At 41.9% G+C, this 25,443-nt stretch overlaps 1 protein-coding gene across 2 annotated transcripts in view; it reads right to left on the minus strand.

Annotated features, from left to right (window-relative positions):
- camk2d2 (calcium/calmodulin-dependent protein kinase (CaM kinase) II delta 2) overlaps nucleotides 1-25,443 on the minus strand; it is a gene marked incomplete at its 3' end in the record, with an annotated part of 38,330 nt that overhangs the window by 4,825 nt on the left and 8,062 nt on the right. Inside the window, exons 3-20 of one of the 2 annotated variants that reach the window (XM_079160138.1) lie at nucleotides 14,564-14,623; nucleotides 11,974-12,028; nucleotides 10,598-10,663; nucleotides 9,716-9,788; nucleotides 7,918-8,020; nucleotides 7,663-7,746; nucleotides 7,371-7,465; nucleotides 6,360-6,482; nucleotides 5,953-6,036; nucleotides 5,659-5,701; nucleotides 4,453-4,493; nucleotides 3,526-3,585; nucleotides 2,182-2,226; nucleotides 1,796-1,844; nucleotides 1,230-1,319; nucleotides 695-715; nucleotides 253-328; nucleotides 66-160 (exon numbers count right to left, since the gene is read on the minus strand). In XM_079160138.1, the coding sequence (XP_079016264.1) occupies nucleotides 66-160; nucleotides 253-328; nucleotides 695-715; nucleotides 1,230-1,319; nucleotides 1,796-1,844; nucleotides 2,182-2,226; nucleotides 3,526-3,585; nucleotides 4,453-4,493; nucleotides 5,659-5,701; nucleotides 5,953-6,036; nucleotides 6,360-6,482; nucleotides 7,371-7,465; nucleotides 7,663-7,746; nucleotides 7,918-8,020; nucleotides 9,716-9,788; nucleotides 10,598-10,663; nucleotides 11,974-12,028; nucleotides 14,564-14,623 (1,263 nt within the window). The remainder of the gene's footprint in view (nucleotides 1-65; nucleotides 161-252; nucleotides 329-694; nucleotides 716-1,229; nucleotides 1,320-1,795; nucleotides 1,845-2,181; nucleotides 2,227-3,525; nucleotides 3,586-4,452; nucleotides 4,494-5,658; nucleotides 5,702-5,952; nucleotides 6,037-6,359; nucleotides 6,483-7,370; nucleotides 7,466-7,662; nucleotides 7,747-7,917; nucleotides 8,021-9,715; nucleotides 9,789-10,597; nucleotides 10,664-11,973; nucleotides 12,029-14,563; nucleotides 14,624-25,443) is intronic. The other variant, XM_079160137.1, reaches the window with a different exon arrangement.

Genomic DNA, 25,443 nt, shown 5'->3' on the forward strand with positions numbered 1-25,443 from the left:
TATTTATCTACTTTGTAAAATGAGACAGTTTCAGGCTTACATACAAGTCATGATTCATGTTTTACCGTTCTCAAAGTAAAAGCGATGGAAGTCATGTCCCTCCACCAGGTTGCCCAGGGCCTCGGGCTCAAAGGAAGTTAGACCAGGATCACAAATCTTCCTGTTGCACCGAAAAAAAAAGGATACAGAGTCAGCATAGACGTACGCAATTCAGTGGAACCATTTAGACGTTACAGTGCGAATAAAACTTACGCATAGGCATCAAAGTCTCCATTGTTGATAGACTCAATCAACTGCTCAGTGACTTTGATAATTTCCTGTTTGCGAGCTACAACACAAGATCAGAGAACATCGTCAACTACACAAACGCATGTGAAAGTCGGTAGTGGTGACCGCATGTCAGGCAAAGTGCAGATAAGGAAAACCAGACATCAAATCAGCTTCTAATGGGTTGTAGTCTGCAGGATTTCAAAGTTATTAGAGATGGAAGGCGCTCAAGAAAAGCATTTCACAAAATGTTTGTTGTATCAAAAACGACAAGAAGGCCTCCCATGACTAATAGTGAGATCAGGCAGCAAAATGCAGGATGACACGATTCCTTTCTTTCACCCGACAAAGCTCAAAAGAAACAAAAACAAACCAATGCAAGTATTTGCTACAAAAGCAGTTTCAACTAAGTAATGTTGACAGTTACCTTTATGGTTATTGGTGCAGGCTGGGGGATATTAAAAAAAATCACTTAATTTGTGCAACAAAAAGACATGTCAGAGAGTAAGCCACAGCCGTAAGCTACAACACTGTGTGTGTGTACATGAGTGTGTATACGAGTCAGCTTTTTACTGCGTGCGTCGATGTTTGGGTGAGTCAGAACGGAGGGCAAAGAGAGGAGTGAAAAGAGCATCTGTGTCTACAAGACACGAATACACAGCAGGAGAGCACCTACTTCCAATTCAAACACAGAGGAATAAATCAGATGGAGGGAGCAGAATATTAAAAAGGATCAAAAACAGAGGTTTTATCTCACTGGAGAAGGGACGGTCGGTGAGGACGAACAATCTCAAACCATAAACTGTATCAAACACCCCACTCATCTACAGTAAGCCGAGGAGATGATTTGAATATCAGGACACTTCACATCGAGAGATCCCTTTCCTCCAGTGATGACGGTGATGGGGGGGACAGGAGGGGAACAAAAACAGGGATCCTTTCCCCCCTGCGGAGGGACTTACTCTGAACTGAGGAGGTGCGAGTCAGTCTCGAGTCAGACATCTGTGAGGAGCGGCTCAAGATGCCGCTCACTAAGCTGCCCAGACGGTGGACTGTCAGACGTGGCATGGGCGGGTGTTTGATTGGGTGTCACGTATGTGAGGGGTGTAACAAAGATAAGGGTATGTATGTAAAGGCAGGAGAGGAATTATGGAACAAAAATTACATATTCAACAAACCATAAGAAAACAAGTAGAAAACACTTATTAAAAAGAAAAACATTCAAAAGTATGCAAAAAAAAAAGAAAACTGAAAAGTCGGGGCAAGTGTTTTTTTTTTTTTATCAGACAGATAAAGATGGGGGAGGGAAGGACAGAAAAAGAACAGGGCAGACTGTATTTTGCGAGAGGAGCTGACAGCCTAACGAGGGGTTTCAGCCGGTAACTTGCGGCGCATTTTAACTGCGTTGCAAAAGAGAACGAGGAAAAATCAAGAGCGAACAGTCTGACTGGAAACGGTACGGACCGACTGCTGTGACCTCGCAGCGTAGATGGGGACTGTGAGTGGACACAAGCACAAGTTTCCTTACCTTTTACGTCCTCATCCTCAATGGTGGTGTTGGCACTCTCAATGGACTCCTGACAGAGAATGACAACAGTTTGTATACAGCTTAAAAATGCCCTCGCAAACTCAGATTTTGCTATACTATACGAGAGAGGAGGGACGACATGCAACAAAGGTCCCTGGCTGGGCTTAAACCAGCTTACAAGGTTAGGGTCTTAAACCCCTATACATACTGTATATGAACGTAGTTTGAGTTGATTATTTAACACTACAATATAAGGGCAGTTGGTGGAAGGAGACACTATTCTTATTAATTGAAATTGGAGAATCACAAGGCCTGACGTACAGGAGCAAACCGCTTCAATTCATTAAAATACAACCAACAATGACAATTACTACGAATTGCAATACCTTATTTCCATCTATGGGGTTGTGGATCACAGTTGTCTGTGGTTCCTAAAGAGAACAAATGACAGAAAACTTGTGGGAAGAAATAACTATAGAAGGACAGAAAAGGTATGATGGCACAGACACTGTTAAAGGAAATGTATTTGTGTGTATTTACAGAATGTGTCTGTCTGTCTATCTATCTATCTACCTTTATTTATCTTTACATCTATTTATCACAATGCATCTGCCAAAATAACCCTCCAATTATTGAATTGCAAGTGTCCACTTGTGTTTTTTGTATCCTTCATTCTTCTATCTCCCTTCCTGCATGACATTGTTGCTCAATGTCTTTTCTCTCATCAGCCCACAGCGCCCCGACAGTCAGATGTCTGGGCTTTAGCGGAATCGATCTTAATGACCAGATCAGTCCTTCTAATCACTCACCCCGATTACACTAGATTATAACATCAGCAGTGTGTGTGTGTGTGTGTGTGTGTGTGTGTACATGATGACGGAGAGACAAAGAGAGAGGCCATGTGCCTGTGGTAATCATCTCGACAGCGAATGGGGGGGGGGGGGGGGGGCAGAAAGCCTTTGACATCATGCAGAGCAACAGTCATGTGGCCTGACGCAGACAGCCAGTCAGCACACACCATGTGCGAGCCAATGAGTGACAGCCAAATCATGAGAGGGGGGGGGGGGGTGTAGCGTCATAATGAGCCTAAGGAGGCGACATCCTCTCACTCCAGCCATGCACAGGCAAACTAGACCTGCATAACACATCCGTGCTTAAAAGTCAAGTGCAAAAGTGATCGTGTACAGTTCAGGCCATGATAGGAGCACATGCGTGGTGTCGGTGTGTAAAGGAGGAGGAGAGAGGAAGGGTTCAAGCAAATGGAAATGGAGCATGGAGGGAAAGGGGGAGGGGGGGGTTGATGAGGTAGAGGTTGCCCTTAACTACAGATTTCAAACGACACTAGTCAAATCCAAACGTGTGTAAACGCTGTATGCTAATTCAGAATGGATTATAAATAGTTTATTTTTCTTCCAATATGCTGAGAGCTGGGACACGCTGCGCGGCCACAAAAGCGTTTACACGCTATGTCATTCAGGGATAGCCTAACACTGAGCTAGACATCCGTTTCACACGTCTCTCTATTCTTATCCGCCCGGTTAAGAATTTTAAGAAGAAGATTTCAAGAAGCAGGGCTGAGATCAAACAGGAAATGATCTGAGCCGATGTGAAAGGGTGAACCTGTACCTCCTCCGCAGTGGGGGGGGGGGGGGGGGGGGGTGAGGAGGTGTCAAAGAGGGGCTTCGTTTGAGGATGAAGGTGCAGGTGTGGGAGAAGTTTTGTGTTTATACCAGCGCAGGGGCAGGGCCAGTGTCTTTGGGACTGGTCACTGTGTTGGCTTTGTTGTTGACCTGCAGGGGGCAGTGTAAAGGGGACATGACACACGTGCACACTTTTCAGACCCACATTTGTGCTCTCACACACACACACACACACACACACACACACACACACACACACACACACACACACACACACACACACACACATACTCTGGCTACGGTCCACTCCAAAGAGATCATCTCAACTCGTGTGATGTAACTGAGTGTTAATTTGTTACCAACCAAGACCTCTTAGTGAAATCTGTGGGTTTTATGAAGTGCACTTAGTCAGGAAGGTGAACGTATTGAGGAAAGCTCCACTTTTGACGGAAGCAGAAGAGGTCAGTTAAACTAGGCTGTGCTGACAGTAGGGAACACATATCAAAAAGCAGTCAGAGGGGAAACTGCTTATGTTTCTAAAACCAAAATGTTTTATTAGGGAGCACATTTTGATTTAATTCTAAAGTGCTAGACTGCTAGCACAAAGGAGGCTGTTAGTAACAACATGGAGGAGATCAGGAGTTATAATCTATCGTTTTGAACACCCATCCGGTCCGATATATAGTAACAGGTAAGAAAACATTTGCTTAATGACCGACCAATAGTAAAATACAAAACTATGCCAACAGACCCTCCACCAAATTTAAACTTTCTCTCTACAGTATATAAATGCATATATTTACTGGTCTGGCCATCTATTGAAGGAGCCGTGGGATCGAGCTAAGAAATACAGTAACAACCATTGCCCACTGCTTGGTGTGACTGTCCCTGAATGATGATGTTGCTGAGTGCACAATGCATAATAATCACCCAGAAGGCTCCTCAGACACCGAACGTTCCGGCAAACTAATGCAAGTTAACAAAGCATTTTTTTCTTCACGGTGCAAAGCGACTCACCTTAACGCCATCCGCCTTCTTGTTGAGCAAACTCTTGGCTGCTGCAGAAGGACAGAAAGAGACAACACTTCAGCGTGAGGGATCTCAAACAGAGTCCTGAGGCTACACTAACATGCAAGCAAGCATATCAGTCAGCTGTGCTTATCTTCAAACTCCAGGTGCAAAATCCAACTGCAAGGTCCCATAATGCAATGCAACAGATGCTCAAGAGTGGCATCTTCATTGATGCAAGGTTGTTTCTCCGACTACACACTGATTCTCATGAGAAGGGCTGGAGGGCGGGTGCTTGATTGGGGATTGGGTGTGTATTGAGCAAGTGATGAAAGGGGTTGATCTATCTATCAGACCCACACAGCATTCTAAAATTGACATTTGCACACATGCACTTAACAACTAGCACACACACATACAATCCTGCCACTCCTCATCGTATTTCTCACGGAATAAAAGAATCCAAACACATTAAGTTGCATTTCAAAATGCATGCTGTATCCATGTCATTCTGGTCTCATCTTGACATTCTTGCAAGCGTGAGCTTTAAATACCAAACATCTCATCTTCATGCATATGTGATTGGCTCTTATAAGAGTTAAGTAAGGCCTAAATACATCACAGCTATTTAGTGGAGCCCAACCCCGCATATTTCCCTGTCATTCCAAAAAATCTTACCTCAAACGGAAACCACAATCCAAACAAAAGAAGGAAAGGAATTTGAAAAAGGAAGAAAATTATGAATAAAAAGAGACACAAATGCACTGATGCATTTTACTGCAGAATGAAGAGAGAAAGCAGGCTGGTAAGAGCATGACAAAATAAGAGATAGGTCAACAAAAGAAAAGGTATGGCAGAGCGCAAAATCGAGATAAAGTGAAAGAGCTACAGCTGGAGAGATAAAGAGAGGTGGCTCTGTTTGCCTTTGTTCTAGAGAAAAACAGGCCGAAGGCACTCAAAAATAGGTTCAAAAGGTTGCTATTCTATACACAAGTTGAAGATGAATTGCACCTTTTTACCTTCTTTATAGTGTCTCTGATCTGTTCTCCTCATGACAAGAAGATGCATTTTTCATAGCGAACCTAACCAAACTACCACCGATATTTGAGGTCAAGAAGCATCAAGCCTCCCGATTTTTTCAAACACAAGTGGTTTTAGTTCATAAGATATGTTTGGGTAACCCAGGTCTTGGACACCAGGCTGAGAGAGACATACCTGAGAAGTTTCTTGTGACCAGCAAAGTGGTCAAAATGGCTCCCTGCAGTGATGGAGAAAAGGTGAAGTAATGATGATGGAAGGAAGAAAGGGAGAAAGGAACGGAGAGACAGAAATAGGAAGATTGATTATAAGGTCACGGCAAGAAAGAGGAGAGCATCAAAAGGGCAACTTGAAGGTTTTAGAGAACAAAGTCATCATTTCTAGCATGCAAAGACAAGAGTGGGGAAGGAGAGATGGCCGGATGGATTCTTCTGTATAAATAGAACCGTGAAGGATTGCCAGACGTCCCACCTTGAGTTTCCTCCTGGCGTTGAATTTCTTCAGGCACTCCACCGTCTCCTGCCTGTGCATCATGGAGGCTACAGTGGACCGTTGCTGCAGGAAGAAGATGAGAGGATTTGAGGATTAAGGGAGAATGGAAACAATGGATGGGAGGAATGTATGCATGTGTGTGTTCTCACAAGTTGGATCTGATGGCACGACTGATGATAAGGATAAGGATGTTTATTGTCATTGTAAAAACATACAACGAAATGCTACCGAGGCCTTCTGTTACCTAATAGTTCAGTATCAGTGTGGGTCTTTATTTGTTTGTGTCTTCTGTGTCTGTATATGAGTTTATGTGTGCGTTTCTGCATGTCTGTGGTGTGTGTGTGTGTGTGTGTGTGTGTGTGTGTGTGTGTGTGTGTGCCACATACACAGATCCAGGGATGTTTGAGGGCCTCGGTGGCAGTGATGCGTTTACTGGGGTTGATGGTTAGCATCTTGTTGATCAGATCTTTGGCATCTGGAGTTACAGTGTCCCACTCTGGGGACGGGAACTGTCAGAAAAACAAAAAGAGTGTCAAACGTATTGTAACAGACAAAGGTAATAGGGACGAGATACCGCATCATCAGACGAAATACGGCATCATCTGATGTTCTTTTTTTTAGCAAGACGAACGAGAAGAGGAACGAAAAAAAAAAAGTGAAAACATAAATGAAAATACAGAAAATGAGTGAAACATCTATCCTCTGAGAAAAAGAGAAAACCCCAAATAGACTCAATATGTGTATTCAATTTTTATTTTATCATATTTTTTGCTACAAATATAGTTGATGTGTGATTTTCTCCGCAAGGTACACAAAGAGAAGATTTTGTCCCTTTTACAATTACAATAACAATGGTTTGGGCTGATTCAGATGAGGAAAAACGAGTTCTTCATTTTCCAAATTCACAGCAGAGAAAACGAGCGAGCCACACTTAACAATAGTCATGACATCGAACCATCTGAGAAGCAATTTGTGGAACCATTTGGGATTTGACAGCACACGTGACAAAATGGCTAAAGGTAAGGCTGTTGTTACCTTTGCATAATTTAACTAATGCTGTGTTTATTTTTATTTAGACAGGGAACTACATGCCATGGTGCACTCTGGCTGTGATTGTAGTGCTGGTTAAGGTTGGAGTGATATGATGATATGTGGTGGTGCACTGTATCAAATGTGTTGAGATGGACTTTAAAAGTGGACCAAGTAAGGATGAAGAAGCTGTCCACGTGCTCTTGCTGTACCCCCGTTCCAAAAGTAGTTCTTATTCAGTAACTACAAGTTTGTCAGTGATGTCACCATGACAACACATCCTAAATTGCCTGTTGAGGTCTACAACGTTCCACAACACATTTTAGGATTGGGCCTATAGTTTGTACTGTGTGCGTGTGAGCGCTTACATCATAGGCCCCAGCCTTGATCTGTTGATAAAGGCGGTGCTGGTCCTCATCCCAGAAGGGAGGGTAGCCCACCAGCAGGATGTACAAAATCACACCTGCAAGGAAGAGACACGGTAAGTTCAGCATGTAAACAGAAAAGACCAAGATACTATAACAATGTATGGTGATACAAAAATATAGTATTCATTACTATTAAACCCTTTAAACAACACGACGCTGCAGTGTCGTTGCAGAACACTCTTCTTCTAGTTCATTCAAACAGTTGCAGTGAGAGAATTTGAATGTTATTTACCACAGGCCCACATGTCAACAGGCTTCCCATACGGGTCTTTCCTCAGGACCTCTGGAGACAAGTAGCCCGGGGTGCCGGCAAAACCTGGAGGAGTGATATGGAGGGAGGGAGGAGATGTGGAATGGTAGGCAGGAGTGGGCGATTCAGTGACTAGGATGTGTCTCGACTAACTAAAAGTGCGATTGATCGACTTATTGGTTGGTTGCTTGATTGACCAACCGATTCAGGTTGAAAAACGGATGGATGAATACTCACCAAACCATGCCTGCTGGTCCCCCTGCACCTCGATAGCCAGCCCAAAGTCAGCCAACTTGACCGCCGCCCCCTTCAGCTTACTGGCCAATAGCAGGTTCTCAGGCTGGGGGGGGCGGAGTCAAACAGGTTAGAGGTGAGAGGTCACACGCTCTGGGAACAAGCCGCCCACAGACACAGATCTAAAACCAGGTTAGCCAAACCAAATCCTAATCCAAGCTATTAGGGGTCAACAATGCTAAACTGCTCTTAAATCAGTGTCTGAGGCAACTCCCTTTCTGCCACACAAATGACAGAGAAACATAATGAAATGGGCACGGGACCAAATCGCTATGTGACAAAGGACACTTCTCCACGCTGGAGCTGTGGACTTGCTCCCCAGGTCTCATGGATTCTGAGAGAGTTCATTGGTAGCAGACACCGTGTGCTCGCCCCACAATGACAACTGCTGTTAAAATCCATGAGTGGGAACAAAGTGCACACGGCGGGGAGAAGGATACAGGAGGGGAGGTGTGGTGTAACGGGAGACGTGGTTGTAAAAACAAGAGACTCAGCCACATATGGGTAAAGACAAACGCACGCCGCACACAGACACAGTTTTAGCACAATCGCAAATATATGCAAGCATCCCAGCAAGCACACGGGCACACACTCTCTCAAACACACACACACACACACACACACACACACACACACAGACACACAAGTACACACACGGACACAGGTGCAGAAAGGTCTTTGCTGACCTAAGGCCAGTTAGACAGTGTGCTCTAATGAATAATACATTTCCTAACATTTAGAGATTCTAAACACAGAAGGCCTCTGAGCAGTCAGTTTATGGCAGACATATGACTCAACAAGACAACTAACTGACAACTGGACAACGTCTACATAATCATCTCCATCGCAATGAATAAATCTTCCTGATTATGAAGCATCCGAAAACTTGAAATCCCCTCAGAAAAGGATTTCTACTCTAATAAAGTCCACGGATTAGAAATCTCATAAACCCCAGTGGTTGTTCAGATTATTTCTGTATTCAATGTTTCTTATGGTACAGTTATATGTTCACCTTTGAAAATATTCAAGAGAACTCTCTTGCTATACCTCCCCTTTCGCCTCCCCATTAAAACACTCTCGGGATGCTATGAGAATATAGACTATCATTGGAATATTCATGACCTGGGAAATCTTTCACATCTCATCATCATTTTTACATAATTATGCAAATGGCGATCACTCCTCAGGTTCTGGCTCGTGATTGCTCCTTTTCCCGTCGCCATAGCGCTACACTCGGAGTGCTGCACAATCACACACGCACATTAAGATGCTAGCGAGCTCCCTGCAACATCAGGGGAAGTGTTAGAGGAGGAACCTTAGTCCTGACATTGGCAGGATGGGTAATTAAGCTCAGAACATCGACTCAACAAGATTTTACTGCAACGATGTAGGAGCCGAGCCTCCTCCGCCTCTGCAGTTTGGTATGTTTCAATCTGGTTCTGCACACCAGAAATGCAGCAAATGTCATAGCTGGGGTCAAGGTCAAATTCTATCCATTTTTCAAAGCTTTTTAGAGCTTAAACAAGGAAGAGTGGAATAATGTGACAAATGTATGACGGTATTTTTGCTCTCACATGAAAAGACAATTATCGATGTCGTAAAGCAAAACAAAAAAGGTGTGTGGTGGATGCAAAGGGTAAGGACTGCGAGGGGAGCCACGGGGCCTTTCTGAATGTTGCCATCTGTCGCAACAGAGTCAGGACTGAACATGGGCTGCATCCATGGCTGCGGTCACACAAACCTTCAGATCCCTGTGGACGATCCCATTAACGTGGCAGTGGTGGACACTCTCGACGATCTGCTGTATGCAGTGGCTGAGGGCGGGAGAGCGGTGAACGGGCACAGGGTTGTGATAAAACAAATGGAAGGGGAGGCAGGAACGGAAAAGGAAGAAAGGAGACAGAAGAGAAGACAAGGGACATTAATCGAGGGGGGAAGAGAAGAGGAAACAGTCCCAATAACAATGTATCACATGCCCCTCTCATTAGGCTTCTTATGTGTGATGCTGCTTTCTTGACGGGTGACATTAAGTCCCATGAAGGTAAGTCATTTTTCACAAGATTTGATGTATTACACCATATAGACAAACCAACGTGATACAGTGTCTATGACGAGAAAACTCTCTCTCTCTCTCTCCCTCTCTCTCTCTCTCTCTCACTCTCTCTCTCTCTCTCCCTCTCACTCTCTCTCTCACTCTCACACTCTCTCTCTCTCTCTCTCTCTCTCTCTCTCACTCTCTCTCACACTCTCTCTCTCTCTCTCTCTCTCTCTCTCTCTCCCTCTCTCCTCTCTCTCTCTCTCTCTCTCTCTCTCTCTCTCTCTCTCTCTCTCTCTCTCTCTCTCTCTCTCTCTCTCTCACTCTGGGGAGGAAGTAATTCAACACAACGCTGGCAGTGTAAGTTAGGCTGTGTATGATTAATACCGCAGGCTATATGTCGTGAATCACTTTTATAAATAACTGTAAGAGATGCTTTGGAGACAAGGCGGCTGTATCACACCCTCTAAGAAGACCATATGTGAAACGCACAAATATAGCACACAACCACCACCAGTAACAGACAGAGATGCATAATGGCTGCTGTGCTCAGCAGTGTGTGCGCGTGTGTGTGTGTGTGTGTGTTACCTTGCATCAGCCTCACTGTAGTACTCCCTGGCTACGATGTCCTCAAACAGCTCTCCTCCTGTCACCCTGTGGAGGGACAGAGATTGTGCATGTCATAGTGAACGTTTCTTTCTCTCTGTATCGATGACCAAAACAATACTTTTCTTGTATTGATAGAGATCCTTACACACAGCATAAAGTTATTACATGTGCGCATATCTCATCAAGGTTTATATGGGCACAGATTTGCCTCAAGGGCTTTCTACACACACACCCTTAGGCACATCCACCACACACATGCAGGAGAGGGGATATAGGTCAGGAGCCTGTGACACTTGCTCTCTATAAGTACCATAGCCTGGTTGTAGCCCGAGATTAATATATTTTTAAATTAAAAGAGGGAGCATGACACCAGCTAGGTCTTATGCAGAGATTAGTTGGTTACCTCCAGGTGTAACTGGTGCGTAATCTTAGCTAACCTAACTAGCTAAGTGACACAACGTTGTCTTGCTAGAGAATAAAAGAGGTATTGTTAACTAATAGGAAATATGGCTCACACATCTTGACCCTTAATCAAAATACCGTTGAATTATGATGTAAGCCTGGACGATTTTAAATAGCATTTCACCAAAATAACATGATACAGTACTTTAATTACAAAGCCTTATTTCCCACCCACTCCAATATCGTTCACGTGTAAATATAAACGAAACAAAGTAATACCGATATTTAAAAGCGCCAAGCGATCACTTGGTGCAGTGACTTCCTGTCTAGTTGGTTGCTTTTATTGACCAGAGCTACAGATGTTTCCAAGCAACAGATTAAGATAAAGTCTTATAAATGTTGAAATTCCAAACAAAGATGCTATTTAGTACGCTAAAGTATGTGAAAATGTTGTATTAATATTATATTTCAGTGAAATGACATACTGTTTCTGGTAAAATATTACAGTATGCAAACACTGGACACTGTGCATGCATAAATATCCTACAATGCAACAACAATGTTCATAACTAACAATGACAGACACAATATATTACGCAATATGCTACGTAATTCCTTTTTTAAATCAGTTCAGACTTTATAAGTCTCACAAATCATTTTTGCGTACGAAAAGATAAACACTACCGTTTAGTTACACAAAAGTACATTGAACGATAGCACACATGTTGAGTATGTAGTGCATAATATGCGATTTTGGATGCAGACAAAGTCTTTACTAGACAAGTTTTATTGTGCAACCTGACATCGTAAATCTTGAACTACCTACTTAGGAAGGAGTTACCAAATACTCCAGTTAGAAGGGAAAGTAAAACAAGCAGAAACATGTGTAATTGGTAGCGTGGTTACATTTGAAAGGGAGAGTGTGTGTGTGTGTGAGAGAGTCTGTTACTCACAGATCAAACACCAGATAGTGGAAACCCTCTTCTGATATGCTGTCATGGAGTCGTACTGTCGAGGAGATTTAGCAGGAACACAAACACAGGACGGAAAAGGTAAAGAGGCATAAGAAAAAGCCAAATGAAACGCAGTCAATACCTCAATACAAATTCTGCCATTACTCATTATTTACACTTTCCTTTGCTATTTGCTATATGCTATTCTGCTATTGTCGTAGAATATTTCTATGCTAATCGGGAGAAGAGAGTGCTATTCGCAAATCTAAATAATACAAGTCTCCAAATCATTCAAAGTTGTCCTGTTCCATTTATTCTCTTGCAAGAGGGAGAATACCCAACACAGCTCTTCACACAGAGTCTGCTGGAAGCATTCTTCAACATCAGTTCAAATCTTCACAAACTATACACTAAAGCAGAAACAGTCTCCGCCTTTAGATAGGTCAAGGATGTCTTACGCTGGCTTATCAGTCTTCCATTTTCCCTTGATCTCATTGTCAGATACATTTACGTGACCCTAAACATCCCCAGAATAGGAAGAACCCCCAGTGTGTACCCTTGCTCACCTTACTGTGTCTGTCTTTATGGCCCTCTAAAGTAAAACAGTAACACTCAGTATGTGGTCTGTTTCTAAACCATGTTTACACAGAGCTAAAATGTCTCTAAACCATTTCATGATACTGATATATTTATTTTTTACCATTACACTATGCATCAGAGTTAGGTTGTCATCAGACATACAGTAGTAATATGCAAAGGAGTGTCAATCAAGCACTACATCGTTATTTACAGATAAAGCCTCAGCTGCACGCTAGACTATACAAGTTTGGTTTATGAAACCAAACCGCTGTAACACACCTGTACTCACACAATTAGCCTGGTACCATTTCAATTACATTTTCAGGGTTAATGGTTTGTACATCATTGTTTTGACATCTGAACTAGCATCTGCTCAACATGTATGAGAAAGGAATATCAATTAAAATCCTGTGTGTATGATCAAACATGTTTCCTGCTGATTAACTATTCGATTTAAACACAGTGAGAGCTCTTTGAATCCACTCAAACATTTCGATGTTTAAAAGGAAAGTGTACTGGCTGCCACTTTGGCCCTTGATCCTTCCAGATGTGCTCTTTTAATCCAAGGTATTAACATACACAGTACTTAGTAGTGACATTAGAAAGTCAATAATGCCCTCAAAGCCCACTGAGCATTTGGCTCCTAAAACTTGAGAATTATCCAAAATCATGTCTTTGTAGTACCTCCAATATATTATATATTGACTTTTTTAAATGTTTAACATGTTTTTTTAGAGGAGACACTACAAGTGAATACCTACAAGTTGTAACTAATAGATAGATACCACCATGAAACTTTCCCAAGTGATTACTCACATTATGACAAGTATTGTTTGAAATACACGTTTTCTGAAACTTTTTTTATGTATTCAAATGAAGCTTTATCTTTTTAAACATGTGCTAATTTTCATACATTTCCAGAACAGAAATCTGAACATTGGACCAAGCCAGGTTTAAAATGATTGTTTAATTTTGTCGAAATCTGAGAGTCAATTGAATTATGGATATTTCGTTTTATCACTCCATAGATCAGAAAATAATGTCAAAAACAATAGAAAACTATTATAAACTGTTGTTGCCATATGTTTAGTAATAACATATTCAATTATTCAGGCTATGGATGACATATCAATTAATCCCGCTGTGAAATCCTTCAGAACATAGATAGGAATGCAACTGGAGAGTTTGGTGGGTGTAAGAGCTACTGAGGTGGAGATTTGTGGCTCAGAGTGAAAAAAAACGGATTTAGAGAAAACGTCCTTTAAATGTGTGGATGGTAAAATGACATACATTTCAAAGACACAGGTGAACATGGTAAAACGTGTAACCAATGGATATCAGCATCAAACTCCCTCAGTTGATTACTTACATTAAGACAATTATTTTTTGTATCACAAGTTTTCTAAATTTTAAGTTTAAATATGCAAATGAGGCATTATCTGATGGCAACTTTTGATGAATTTAGGAGAAATCTACAGACACAAATAGACAAAGTAGTAAAATCGACACCTGAAAAGTGCATTTTGGAAAAAGACATCAGGAATCAAAATAGCTCCAAATCTGAAAATTGACCAGTGCATGAAAAGCAATGTTTTTGCCCGTAGTGTAACGCCTTAAGATTTCAAAGCCAGGGAGTCACATGTTGTCCTCAGACTTTATAAGGGCAGAAGTTATCTTGGGAAACTAAACGGCAGCTGTACTGCAGAACTGAAAAAAAGAGGAGAGACAGGTTCTATCCGAGGTATAATGAGGAGGAAAGAGAGTAAAGGGTCAGTAGTTTAGAGACAGGGATTTCTGATGATTCAGCTGGGAGAGCACACAGATACATCATCATTAGATACCTTTGTACACACACACACAAACACTTGTCTCCCTCATAACTGTGTCTTGAAGATGAATAGCCGTAGCAGGATTCACCAGAGACCTGAACAACATGTGTGCACGTGTTTGCGTTTGTGTTCGTGTGTATACTTGTGCGTGCGTATTCTAAGATCGAGGACTCGCAGCTCACCGATGTTGGTGTGCTTCAGTAAACGACAAATCCTCGCCTCTCTCTCCAGCTTTTGATGATCTGAAAGGACAAAAAAACACACAGAAACAGAGACAGGTTATTTTGAATGCTCTTCATTATCCCCTGCTATGATTGGCTTTCTGAATCATCCAACATGAAGTTGGCTGCAAGTTAGTTTTGACTCAGCAGAGGACGTTGTCAGCGTCAGAGTGTGTTTGTGTACTTGACATTCACACTTCTGTATGTACAGTATGTAAGTGTGCGCGTGTGTGTTGGCTTTGTGTCGGCCCCGTCCTTTTCCCTATCCGAGCTGAAATGCTTGACAAAAATAATGTGACCCGATATGTATTGGTGGTGTGCCACAAACAGCACACGGAGGGAGCAGCCACCGTGGGTTCATACTGACCTCCGGTGTCAGGCTTAATGTGAGCTCCCGCAATGTGCTTGCAGGTTGCTTTTGCCGCCCTGAGAACAAAGTGAACTTGCAAAGGCTGCAATTGGAATTTAATCCCACATCTCCTAAGGCCAAATCCACAATTTCAATGTAGAGAGCATTAGATTTCGCTCGCTTACAGCAGAGTGAATGGGTGATGTCATAATATACACAGAGACTGGTGCGGTATAGTTACAAATCAATGGGTTGCTAAATGACAATATTGTCATGAATGGATTTTTGTATCCATCACATGATGAAGGATATTGATTGCGCGGGTATTTCATTCAGTGAGCCAAAGATAAACCATGAAACCTGCAATAACTCGCTTTTTTTTGGCCGCAACAAGCTATGAACACAACACTGACATATCACCCTTCTGTCAGCTCTGTTTATGGTCTCCCCCAACCTCTGGGCTCTTTAGCTGCTAAATGCTCCACAATGTTCAGCAGTTAGTCGCTAACTATGTGTCTCTGCACTTTGGTAGCGTACAATGTTTTTTTTAAAGCTTTTTTTTACTGAAAACAGCTGCTTACTAGAGCTGAAAACAACACTATTAGAGTGGCAAGAGCGCAACAAACTGGAAAGATGTAGGCCAAAACAATGAGCTGAAATGTAGAATGTAGAATGTAACATATGTCATTTTCAACCTACAAACCACGAGGGATTAGTAGTGAGTATTGTGGGCTTATACATCAGCAGTGGGTATTTAATCTAAACACTGTATATTCTACTTATTTTAATCTATAATGCATGCTTATGAAGAGAAATTGAACAACAACCCCGTCTTCAAGGAGAGATGGAAAGGACACCAGGTTTTAGGGTTAATGCTCCTTCCATTTGACCACAGACTCAGAGAGAGTCTCACATCTCTCCTCCATGAGACCAGACGGATGCTATCTGACCTGGCGAGACAAGAAGTGACTCTCAAATCTCCCTGTCTCAGAAGACGCCAAAGTCCAGCGACTCTGACTCGGAACAACTGAGTAAGAGCAGCAGTCGCTATGAGGAGTGTTGCAGCACGCCGCTGAGGCGACCCATTTCAGCGTTGCCTCGGGACACAAGAGAGCGTAAGAGAGAGAGAGAGAAAGTGAAGGAGAGAAAGAAGAGCAGCGGGTTCAACTTTTTTTTTTTTAAATAAAATAGGGCGCCTATTTTTCACTCTCATCCGTGTCTCCTTCCTCTGCTCTTCTTGATGCTATGGAAACTGTGGACTGAAGGCCAGCAAAGAACACCAGGCACCATTATAGAAACAGGTATCTCTTTGCTGTGTGTCGCTGTGGTGCATCCACAAGCAGGCGCACAGACAAACTTAGGGCGGCAGTATTTTCAGCGAAAATAAAACTTGGTGTGCTCTCAAATGCTAAGGCAAACATTTTTTTTTTAAATGCCAGCACGGTACAGTGTGTTCAATGCGACTGAAAGAGTGTTCACCCACACCAGAGGGTGGAGTTTATCAGTCGCAGTGAAAGAGAGGAAGCCAGGATAAAACCCCAACAGTGAAATGCAAAACAAATGCAGGATGAGCGGTGGCTGCACTACAGATAAAGCTAAATATACAGGAGGAAGAAGGTGACAGAAACCTGCCCTGGTGCAGTTAGTTACAAGCACAACAAAACCCAGAACCTAAAACCATGGACGAAGAGGTAGATGATCTACTAAAACAAGTTTTTTCTATATAGCCCAATATTACAAATTTGCTTCAAGGGGGCTTTACAATCAGTACAGCATACAACACAATGCTATAAGAGGTGACAAACAAACTGGAGACGTGCATCCCCCGAGCCACAACGTGGAGCACAATGAATCCCACGGTAGTGTAAACCACCTTCAGGGGTGGCGAAGAAGACTGGGTGAAAACGTCTGAAAAGAGGACTGCACGCGCTGCAACAAACGGACCCCGGCGCTGCTCTTTCGCGTGGCCGCAAGCCCGCCATATTGCCTGTGAGAACACGCCAATTTCGATTGTGTCTGAAGTAAAGTGCCAGCATTCCAGACGGGCGGCATAGCGGAGAGGCAGACGGGCATCCTGACAGGCAGAGCCAGAAACAAGGGCAACGCAGCCATTAACTCATGGTTAGCAGGAACCTTTTGTTTTGTTTACAAGTTCATTTAACAGGGACCACGAATGACAAACATATATTTCAAAACCTGAAATCCGATGCATCATAAAAGCACATCGGCAAGGTCACCAATCTCTCCGTCTCACCGTGTCACTGAAAGACAATCTCTTCATTCTTATTTAATCTAAACGCCATTTTTCCTTAATATAGCATTTTCATTTTTATGTCGCTTTAAGATTTTTGTTTTTGGTTGTATATCAATCGTTTTTTTTACTCTACTAGTATTAAATTGCATTGTTGAAGCACTTGCTTCTGTCAAATTTTTCCCCAGTGCATAGGCTACTATCATTTGTACAAAATGTTTGTATGGATAAGAATAAACATAATACATTCATAAAAGTGTATGAAAACGTGTGTTCATTTAAAACTTCCTCACTGGCTTACATGAAAAATCTCCGCTTCATAATTCATCATGACAGCATTCTTCAGCGGACACATTTCTAGAGCGCGTAGAGTATAGTGTGCTTAAGTTAGCCCGGTCCACATGTTTAGCCCCCAGCCGTTCTCCTACGTACAGTAAAATAGATCTGGCATCCCACACAGATGCATCACTCTGTTTTTATTTATTTCTTTGTGTTGTGTTCTCTGGCGATGTATTTGAAATATATTTAAGTCCTCCGGAACTTGGCTTAAAGATAAGACGATAGTTGCATAAACTATTTCCTTTTTTAGAATTGAAGGACTATTTGAAAATTTGACAATCATGACCCATCACTACCAATAATGACTTTGACCTTGATGTTCAGGTACAGATTGATATATGTATTGAGTTATTTATTACCTTGAGTTTAAGGTTCACTGATCCAGATTTACTTATTTATTATTACTTACTTAGACGTTCAGATCAACCGTGTGTACAGTCTGTCGTTATAACCTCCATTGTTAGTGCAAAGTTTTGCAGCCGACCCTCAGTATTAAATGTCAGAACTCCCAAATTGACTTAATCCCTTTAACACCATCTGTCAGTCACCGACAAGTTTGAACGCTATAATTGCTTTTATCTGTCGCAGAATATCTGTGAGTTATATCAAATGTTAGTGTCATGATAAGTAATCATTCTTGTTGTTTCAGGTCTACAGGAGGAAGACTTCATGACATAATTCTTTCCTTAAAGCAATAAAACATCATGCAAACGCTGCCTTAAAGGTATACAAAGGCGGTCACGATAGGTTGGTTCTGATTTTCACTGCGCTGCAACTCACTGAACATTGTAAATGTCTGTCATGTAACAGCTCGCTCTCTCCATCATTTCCCACCTCCACTTTCCTTTCACTCTCTCTCTCCCCCCCCCCCTCCTCCACAGGTAGTCCACCTCTCAGCCGGCTGGACATCTGTTGTCTAGCAACTCCTGCACCAATCAGAGCGTCGGGGCCTCTCCTCTCCTCTGCAGTGGAACCAGCCTTGCATGCAAATGGCCGACATCGAGAGTTCACACGCAACTACCGAACTACAGGCAAGGAATAACTTGTTCTTTAGGAGCGGACGCACTTTATGAAATGCATGTCTTTGAACACATCGCCCCTGAAACATCAAACCATCTCGCGCACACTGTGGACATGCATTAGCATAGAAAGTAGAAAAGGGAACTTTGCAGATGAATTGCAACAGTTACAAGATGGTTAAAAGCGCACACAGTGCACTATAATGAATAGCAAAACCCCATACTAAATGTGTGCCCACATTAAATGCTTTTTGTTTAGACAGTTGCTCATGCATGACATTAAAATAGCAACTTTTAATTTTAGCCCTCTGCGAGATGCATTTGACAGCAAAGATGATGCGGTTGTTGTGGAATACAGGAGGCTGCCGAAAGCTCTGCAAAACTGAAATATGTCACGACTGGTTTTATGCTGTAATTTTAAAGAGTAAATAGACACCTTTGCTGTGAAACGTAACAATTGTAGTGTCCTAGCCCTGTTAGAAACTAGGAGCACAGGCACTAGCTTAAATTAATAAATAGTGTGGACAATGTGTCAATAACTTTGATAATGATTTAATTAGGGCCGAACAATGACTGCAATTTTATCAAATTGCAGATTGCACAGTATGTGTCAAAGGCGAAATGTTCGTGAAAATATTTTTAAATGAATCATTGTGGTGCTGCAGAGATGTCCTGGCCTACTTAACAAAACATCTTTGTTCGGTACAGATCCCAGCGTGATCACATTTAATATGTTTTTCAATAACAATGAGAATAATGATGTAAAAATGATCATTCCCTATGATATCACGAATCATAACGCAACCGCAATATCAGTCAAAATGATCACAATTAGATTTTCTTTTCAAAATGGTTCAGCCCTAGTTCTAATGCATTTTTTTGGTTGAGGTCTGTTCAGGTTTTAGCACTATTGCTTCATAGGTGTGCTGCCTGGTGTGGAGATTGCAACTTCTCCCTGATTCAAAGATATTCAAGTCACCTGGATTGGAGCACAAAAATGTCCCACATGTGTGAGTAGGGGTATGACGGTCCAGATGTTCGCCTGACAGAGCGTTTTTAAATTTGAATGGAGTGGAAAATCACATTTCACACCCGTACCTGAAGCGACTGGCACCTGCAGTCGACTCTTGAGATTTGCTTCACTCTCGAAAAAAAAGTCTCAGACTGACAACAATGAGTTCTGACTGGCTGACAAAATTGTTACTTTAATGTACCTGCGCAAGCATGTGTGTGTGTGTGTGTGTGTGTGTGCAAGCTTGAGCCCTGCTGCCACAGCCACTGGTGAGAGGCCTTTTGCTTACATAGTTAGAACTGACAGCAGCATTTCTGCACAATGTGAAGTTGATGTAATTGTGGAGACGAATGTGAAGCCACCCCCGTCAGCTGTTACCATTCAGGCATTCTGTGTGTATGCTACTCTGTCGAGCAGAGAATCACTATAAAGAAAGATATCGTAGCAACCCGTGGTAAAGAAAATTACCAATAGCGAGCGGTTCCTTTTTTTGTAGATATTCTTTATTTCCCTTCAGTTTCAGTTGTTTTCTTTACATTTTTTGATAAAGATAAACATGTTGGAAGTTGTTTTTTTTTAATTGTTACTCTGCTTTTATGCCAAAAAATATATCGCAATATATCTCTGCGCCATAAAACAATCCAACAGATCTGCTGTGAAATCTAACTTCACCAAACACTGTACGATGCGCTGCAGCAGCCACGAGAGGCGGGAAGTTTGTTTACGGCAATCGCAAAAGTGTCTCAAAAGCTTCTGTGGTAATTATATATTGATATATATAATGGATGTAGCACATTTAAATGGACAAACTCTGCATGAACACACAGCTCTCATTTACATACAGCCGGGTCGCTGTCTGCAGGACTCTGAGCTCCAGCATTTGTCGCATCATAAACCATCTTGTCTAAAAACAATCTATTCCTTAGCATCAGCATTGCACATATGTAGCCTCCACCCTGCCCAGATTACCATTTCACACTTCTAACCATATTTAGGACGGCTTAGTTGGTTTGTCGACAGCAGCAGCAGTGGAGCTTCCTTTATGTCTCTTTTGTCTCAGCAACAGACATTTATTAGAGAATTAGCTGAGAGTCTACAGACATTAACTTTCCACAGGAGTTACTCAAACCTCTTTTGAGACAATCCTTTTGTGTGACTTTTCATGGTAAACGTTCATGGCTTGTAGAAATGTTATCGTCAAAAGTCAACTGCCATGTACCACATTGTGGTGAACTGCATTTCCTTGTTAAGTCCTTCAATTACTCCTTTTCGAGTAACGCAAAGTTCCTATTGCAATGACAACCTTTCTTGTAAACTTGTCCTGTTTAAAAAATGTTTTGAAAAAGCTGCTGAATGCAGCATATGGTGTGATATGCTGCAATTTTCCGCAGTCATAAAACCACTAATCAGAAAAAGACGTAATACCAAGAGAGCCGTACTGCGTATGCAAGGCAGAGAATGGATGATAAAAAGCAAACATTTAAGAGCTTAAAGAACATCTGCATATATGCTTAAGGGTGACACAATATGTTGTAAAATTGGTTACTATGACTAAAGAATATGGAGAGGGAAGTGTGCTGTAGGCCAAGAGGGAAGTGGACCTTATTGCAAAATAACCACCAAAAGCTATCGAGGATGTCGATGTCACAATGGCAGGCGTACACTGTATGTACCTGGTGATTTACATGACAATTTCCTGTCACTTTACACATTTTATTATTATTATTTATTCTTTTTGTATTGGCTTTTTTGTTATTTGCTTTGACAGGAATCATCCTTCCATTCCTGCCGCGAAAGAAACTGCTGTAATCATGACATTATGTTTACAGGTGCAAGAGCTGCTTACGTCAGATTTTATATCAATAATGAACATTCTCCTTCATTCTCTACTAATTTGCTTTAATCTCATAATGCCATATAGACAGTTGTGTTTGTTTGTATACAATATATATTCATCAATCATATGTCACTCTTGATTCGTATAGTACTTTTCTTACAAACATTTGTAGTGTATATACATATATGTGTGTGTTAAATAAAAATCTGTACATCCCTGTCACATTATGCCTCGTTGTGAATAATATATAATACAAATATGAATAAGTTATGAACGCTGTTATGCTCATCTGTCAGAAATGATAAAATACAGAGGTATAACAAAACAGTGGACAGCCGATGCAGCTGTGTCACACATCTTATTTAATTGTCATCTCTTTAAAAATGACGGCTCTCATTTTGTTAAATGGCTGTTGCCTTAACTCCTCTCTCCGTGCGTCTCCTTGAAGCGAGGGAAGGAATCGAGGAGACGCGTTAGCCTTGCATTTGTGTAGTATTGCAGATTGCAGAAGTGTTGCAGATTCAGGGAGAGCCTCGTGTTGAAAAGTTGCGGACAAAATCTCCTTGTTCTGCAACACATTGCCATTAGCAGACAAATCTCCCAACATTTCCAAACCAGACCCCATCAAGCTCTCTCACCTCTATTTTCCTCTCCGTCTCTCTCCACTGCTGCTCGTTTCTCTTTCAGTGAGTTTCTGATGTGTCGCGTACGCAACCGCACTGCAGCAGAGCATTTACTGCTATACTGTGTGTACTGTGTGCGTTTGTCGTCCTGTAAGTCTAAAGCTATACCAGATTTAGGGACAGCCGGAGAAGACACAGCTAGGTCATAGAAGGCAGGAGAGGAGGAAGAAGCAAGGGACAGACGGAGAAAAGCTTGTCAAATACACAAAAAGGAAGAGACGGACAAAGGGGGCAACGTGTGGCGTGGGGTTTAAACTTTAAACCTCCTGTCCTCTGTTTACATCTTCACTCTGATTGACAAAGTTATGGTGGTCATCTGATGTCTGGCCTCTTGTATCAATCAGATCTACATTATAATTTCACTTCACTGAAAAGTGACACACACACGTTAATTTGTTCTCATACTGACATCAACCGCATGCAATTTATTTTTCTGATGACTAATACAAACACTGGATCAAACTCCTTGTCAAATATATGATTGGGATTACGTAGCTTGACTCCGGGTTGCTTTTTTAGACCTACGGTAAATGTGTTACCATCAACTTTGCTGTTCACTGGTAGGTTAATCAAGTGGCTGGTAATGGCAGTGTGACCTGTGCGCTACAGAGCGACTTCACACAGAGTGGAACACTTAGCTCCACCTAATGTGAAGAGATAGTGACATTTGTAACTGCAGGAAAAGGTTAATGGAAAGGTTAGACTTCTATTGCTGTATTATCAAGAGACGTAAAGCCACGTTACCATCTAAAGAATTGTCTATTGTCGTCTGTGGGGGAATAAAGCTTAAAAAATATGTAAAGATATAGTGGAGTTATCAGTCTGAACAGAGAGTGAAGTCGTGAAGTCGCTCTACCTCTGTGTGTCATTATTCCAGCTTCTCCTTGCTTTGTTGGCATAGCCTGGGCGGCCGCACATGCTTTTAGTGCATTTTAGCGCATGTGAGCGTGACATGCAAGCGTCTGCACTGCTCTCATATGGCGGTTACAGCTGAGAGCGCCGCCGTCGTGGAAGCGTAGCGCCCACCCTCTGGTCCCCCTCAGGTAAACACTGTTAGCTCTGAGAGGACGTTTGTTTGTACCGCTAGTACCGTTAGCACCGTTAGCTACAAGCCGCCGGCTCAGTCGCCGCGTTGAGGTTAATCTGAATGCTCTTAATCTTGTATTATGCACGTTTATAGAGGAACATTGAATTACTTCTTTGTGCTGTGAAAGAAAACTAGAATCTTGTTGCAGTATTATGATAATAAAGACGATTTTGTCAACAATAAACATGCTGCTAAAAACTAGCTTGTATGCTTGAGGTTGACAGGTCGATTAAGCTGTATACTGTGGCCCCTCCTAGACTGCAACAAATAACTTATTAATATTATTATTTATGTATTGTATACAACTAAATAAATTTAAAGGCAACAATACTGGCCGGATTATGTTTTCCATCAAAAAAGGAAATTATTAATTAAGTAACATAACTGAGAAGTTGCAAAAATGTTTATACAGTAAAAAGCAGAAAAGGTCTGCTGTTACTCAAAGTACAAATCCACAAAAAAGTTAAAAAAAATATGTCATGATCTTTTTTTCTAAAAATCCAACCACAGACAGGACTCGTGTGATGTGGTCATTCCTCCACTCAAATATGCCTAAATATAATCCAGTCAACGTTTACGCTGGACCCCACAACTTGAGTGGGAAAACAATTTAGTAAACGTAATTATTTAGGAGAAAGGGCATCTGTAAAGTATACACAATTATCTTGACAATTCTGATCATCAAAAATACCAACGTTTTGCTTGTTACAGCGTCTCAAATGTACTCTTTCTTACGTCGTTGTCAATTTTATACCTTTGGATATTTTTGGATTGCTGGTCAGACCAAATGAGCAGTTTGAAAACGTCCTCTGGGAAATTATGATGATTCAGTGAATCTGTTTCAACAATCAATTCAATCGATCATGAAAATAAACTTTAGTTGAAGTCCTAACCCTGATGCACGCACACAAATCGACCTGCCACACACACCACAACAGGGTGCTAGAACAGTTTAATTAGGAGTTTTAATTAAAAAGATGTAGCGGGGTGAAAGTAACATCCTCTGCGGACAGCAGCTAAGTAGTCCCCCCCCCCCCCCCTGCAGAACCCCGAGGGTCTAATGAAACCATCCAGGATGCTGAGACACCGTCACCCTCCGCTGGCTCCCAAGAGAGGTAGAATTATGACTGATAACTCCCCTGCTTTCTCTTCTGAGGAGAAACAAAAGGTGGCTGTTGTCAGAGATAAAACTGCCCCCGGAGCATTGCTGGGAGCCTCGTGACGTACAGTAATGTCTGCCTTTATCTTACCCGGCGTAATGCAGCCGCGCACACATTAGACTAATATGTCAAAGTGGTTTCATCTGAGGGTGGCGGTCTGGATGAATCCTTTACGAGGAGAGACACAAACTCACATTTATAATCACGCATATGTTGACACAAAAAGTTGCAGATTCAAATGCGGCAATGAAGCCCCACGGCACGGTGAATGCTTTTACTACGATAATGGCTACATCGGTCAAGTAAGAAGTCGCGCTGCTTAAGAACACTGGTAGCAAAACGGCAGCAAAATAATGCATTTAATCACATTACAAAGGAGTCTTCGTGGGAATATAATTTCTGCTATTTCAACGGCAGTAATAAAAGCATCTTTGTAAATGTTCCTTTGCTTAATAAAAAAGAGAAGAGGGCACATCATTAACTAGGTAGCTCCATGGTTACCACAAGAGCCGGCATAGCAACCAGCAAAGGATGCAAGACCAGGTTGCCTATGCAAACTGTGAAACAGTACCAACATACAAGCCTACACTCCTTTTAATACTAAAAGGAACTTTCCGCATTTTCTACATCTACTGGAGCAAAATTCCTGCTGCATTCCTCCACAGGTCTTCCAAACAGATGTCAGATGTTTTGCAGCCACACTGTGTTCCACACCTACTGCTTGTCAGAGGAAGAAAAAAAGTGGAATCTCTGCCATCTTCTGCTTTTGATTTTTGGTCTGCAAGAGTCCGGAGCATCAAAATGCAAAACGGAACCTGTGGAGCGGTACTGACAAGTTTTAGGAACGGGAAATATTTCTGCAACTTCCTGGCGGCAGTGCTATATCCATCTCCATCTGTTTGAATTAGAAAAGCAAATAGGAAATGTGAGGCACGTTCGTTATTAAGTGTTTTTAATGCGGATGTCACTTTAATGCCTCCTTAAGCGCGCATACTCCAGTCTCGATTTGGTTCTGCAGGGAATAAATAATAATGATGTCATTATTATCTGTGGACTCTTTCTATTAATATGTTATAACATCACTCTGTTTCACCGCCATTTCTT

The sequence above is a fragment of the Pholis gunnellus genome (genome assembly GCF_910591455.1).
Source record: "Pholis gunnellus genome assembly, chromosome: 5".
Classification (NCBI taxonomy): domain Eukaryota; kingdom Metazoa; phylum Chordata; class Actinopteri; order Perciformes; family Pholidae; genus Pholis; species Pholis gunnellus.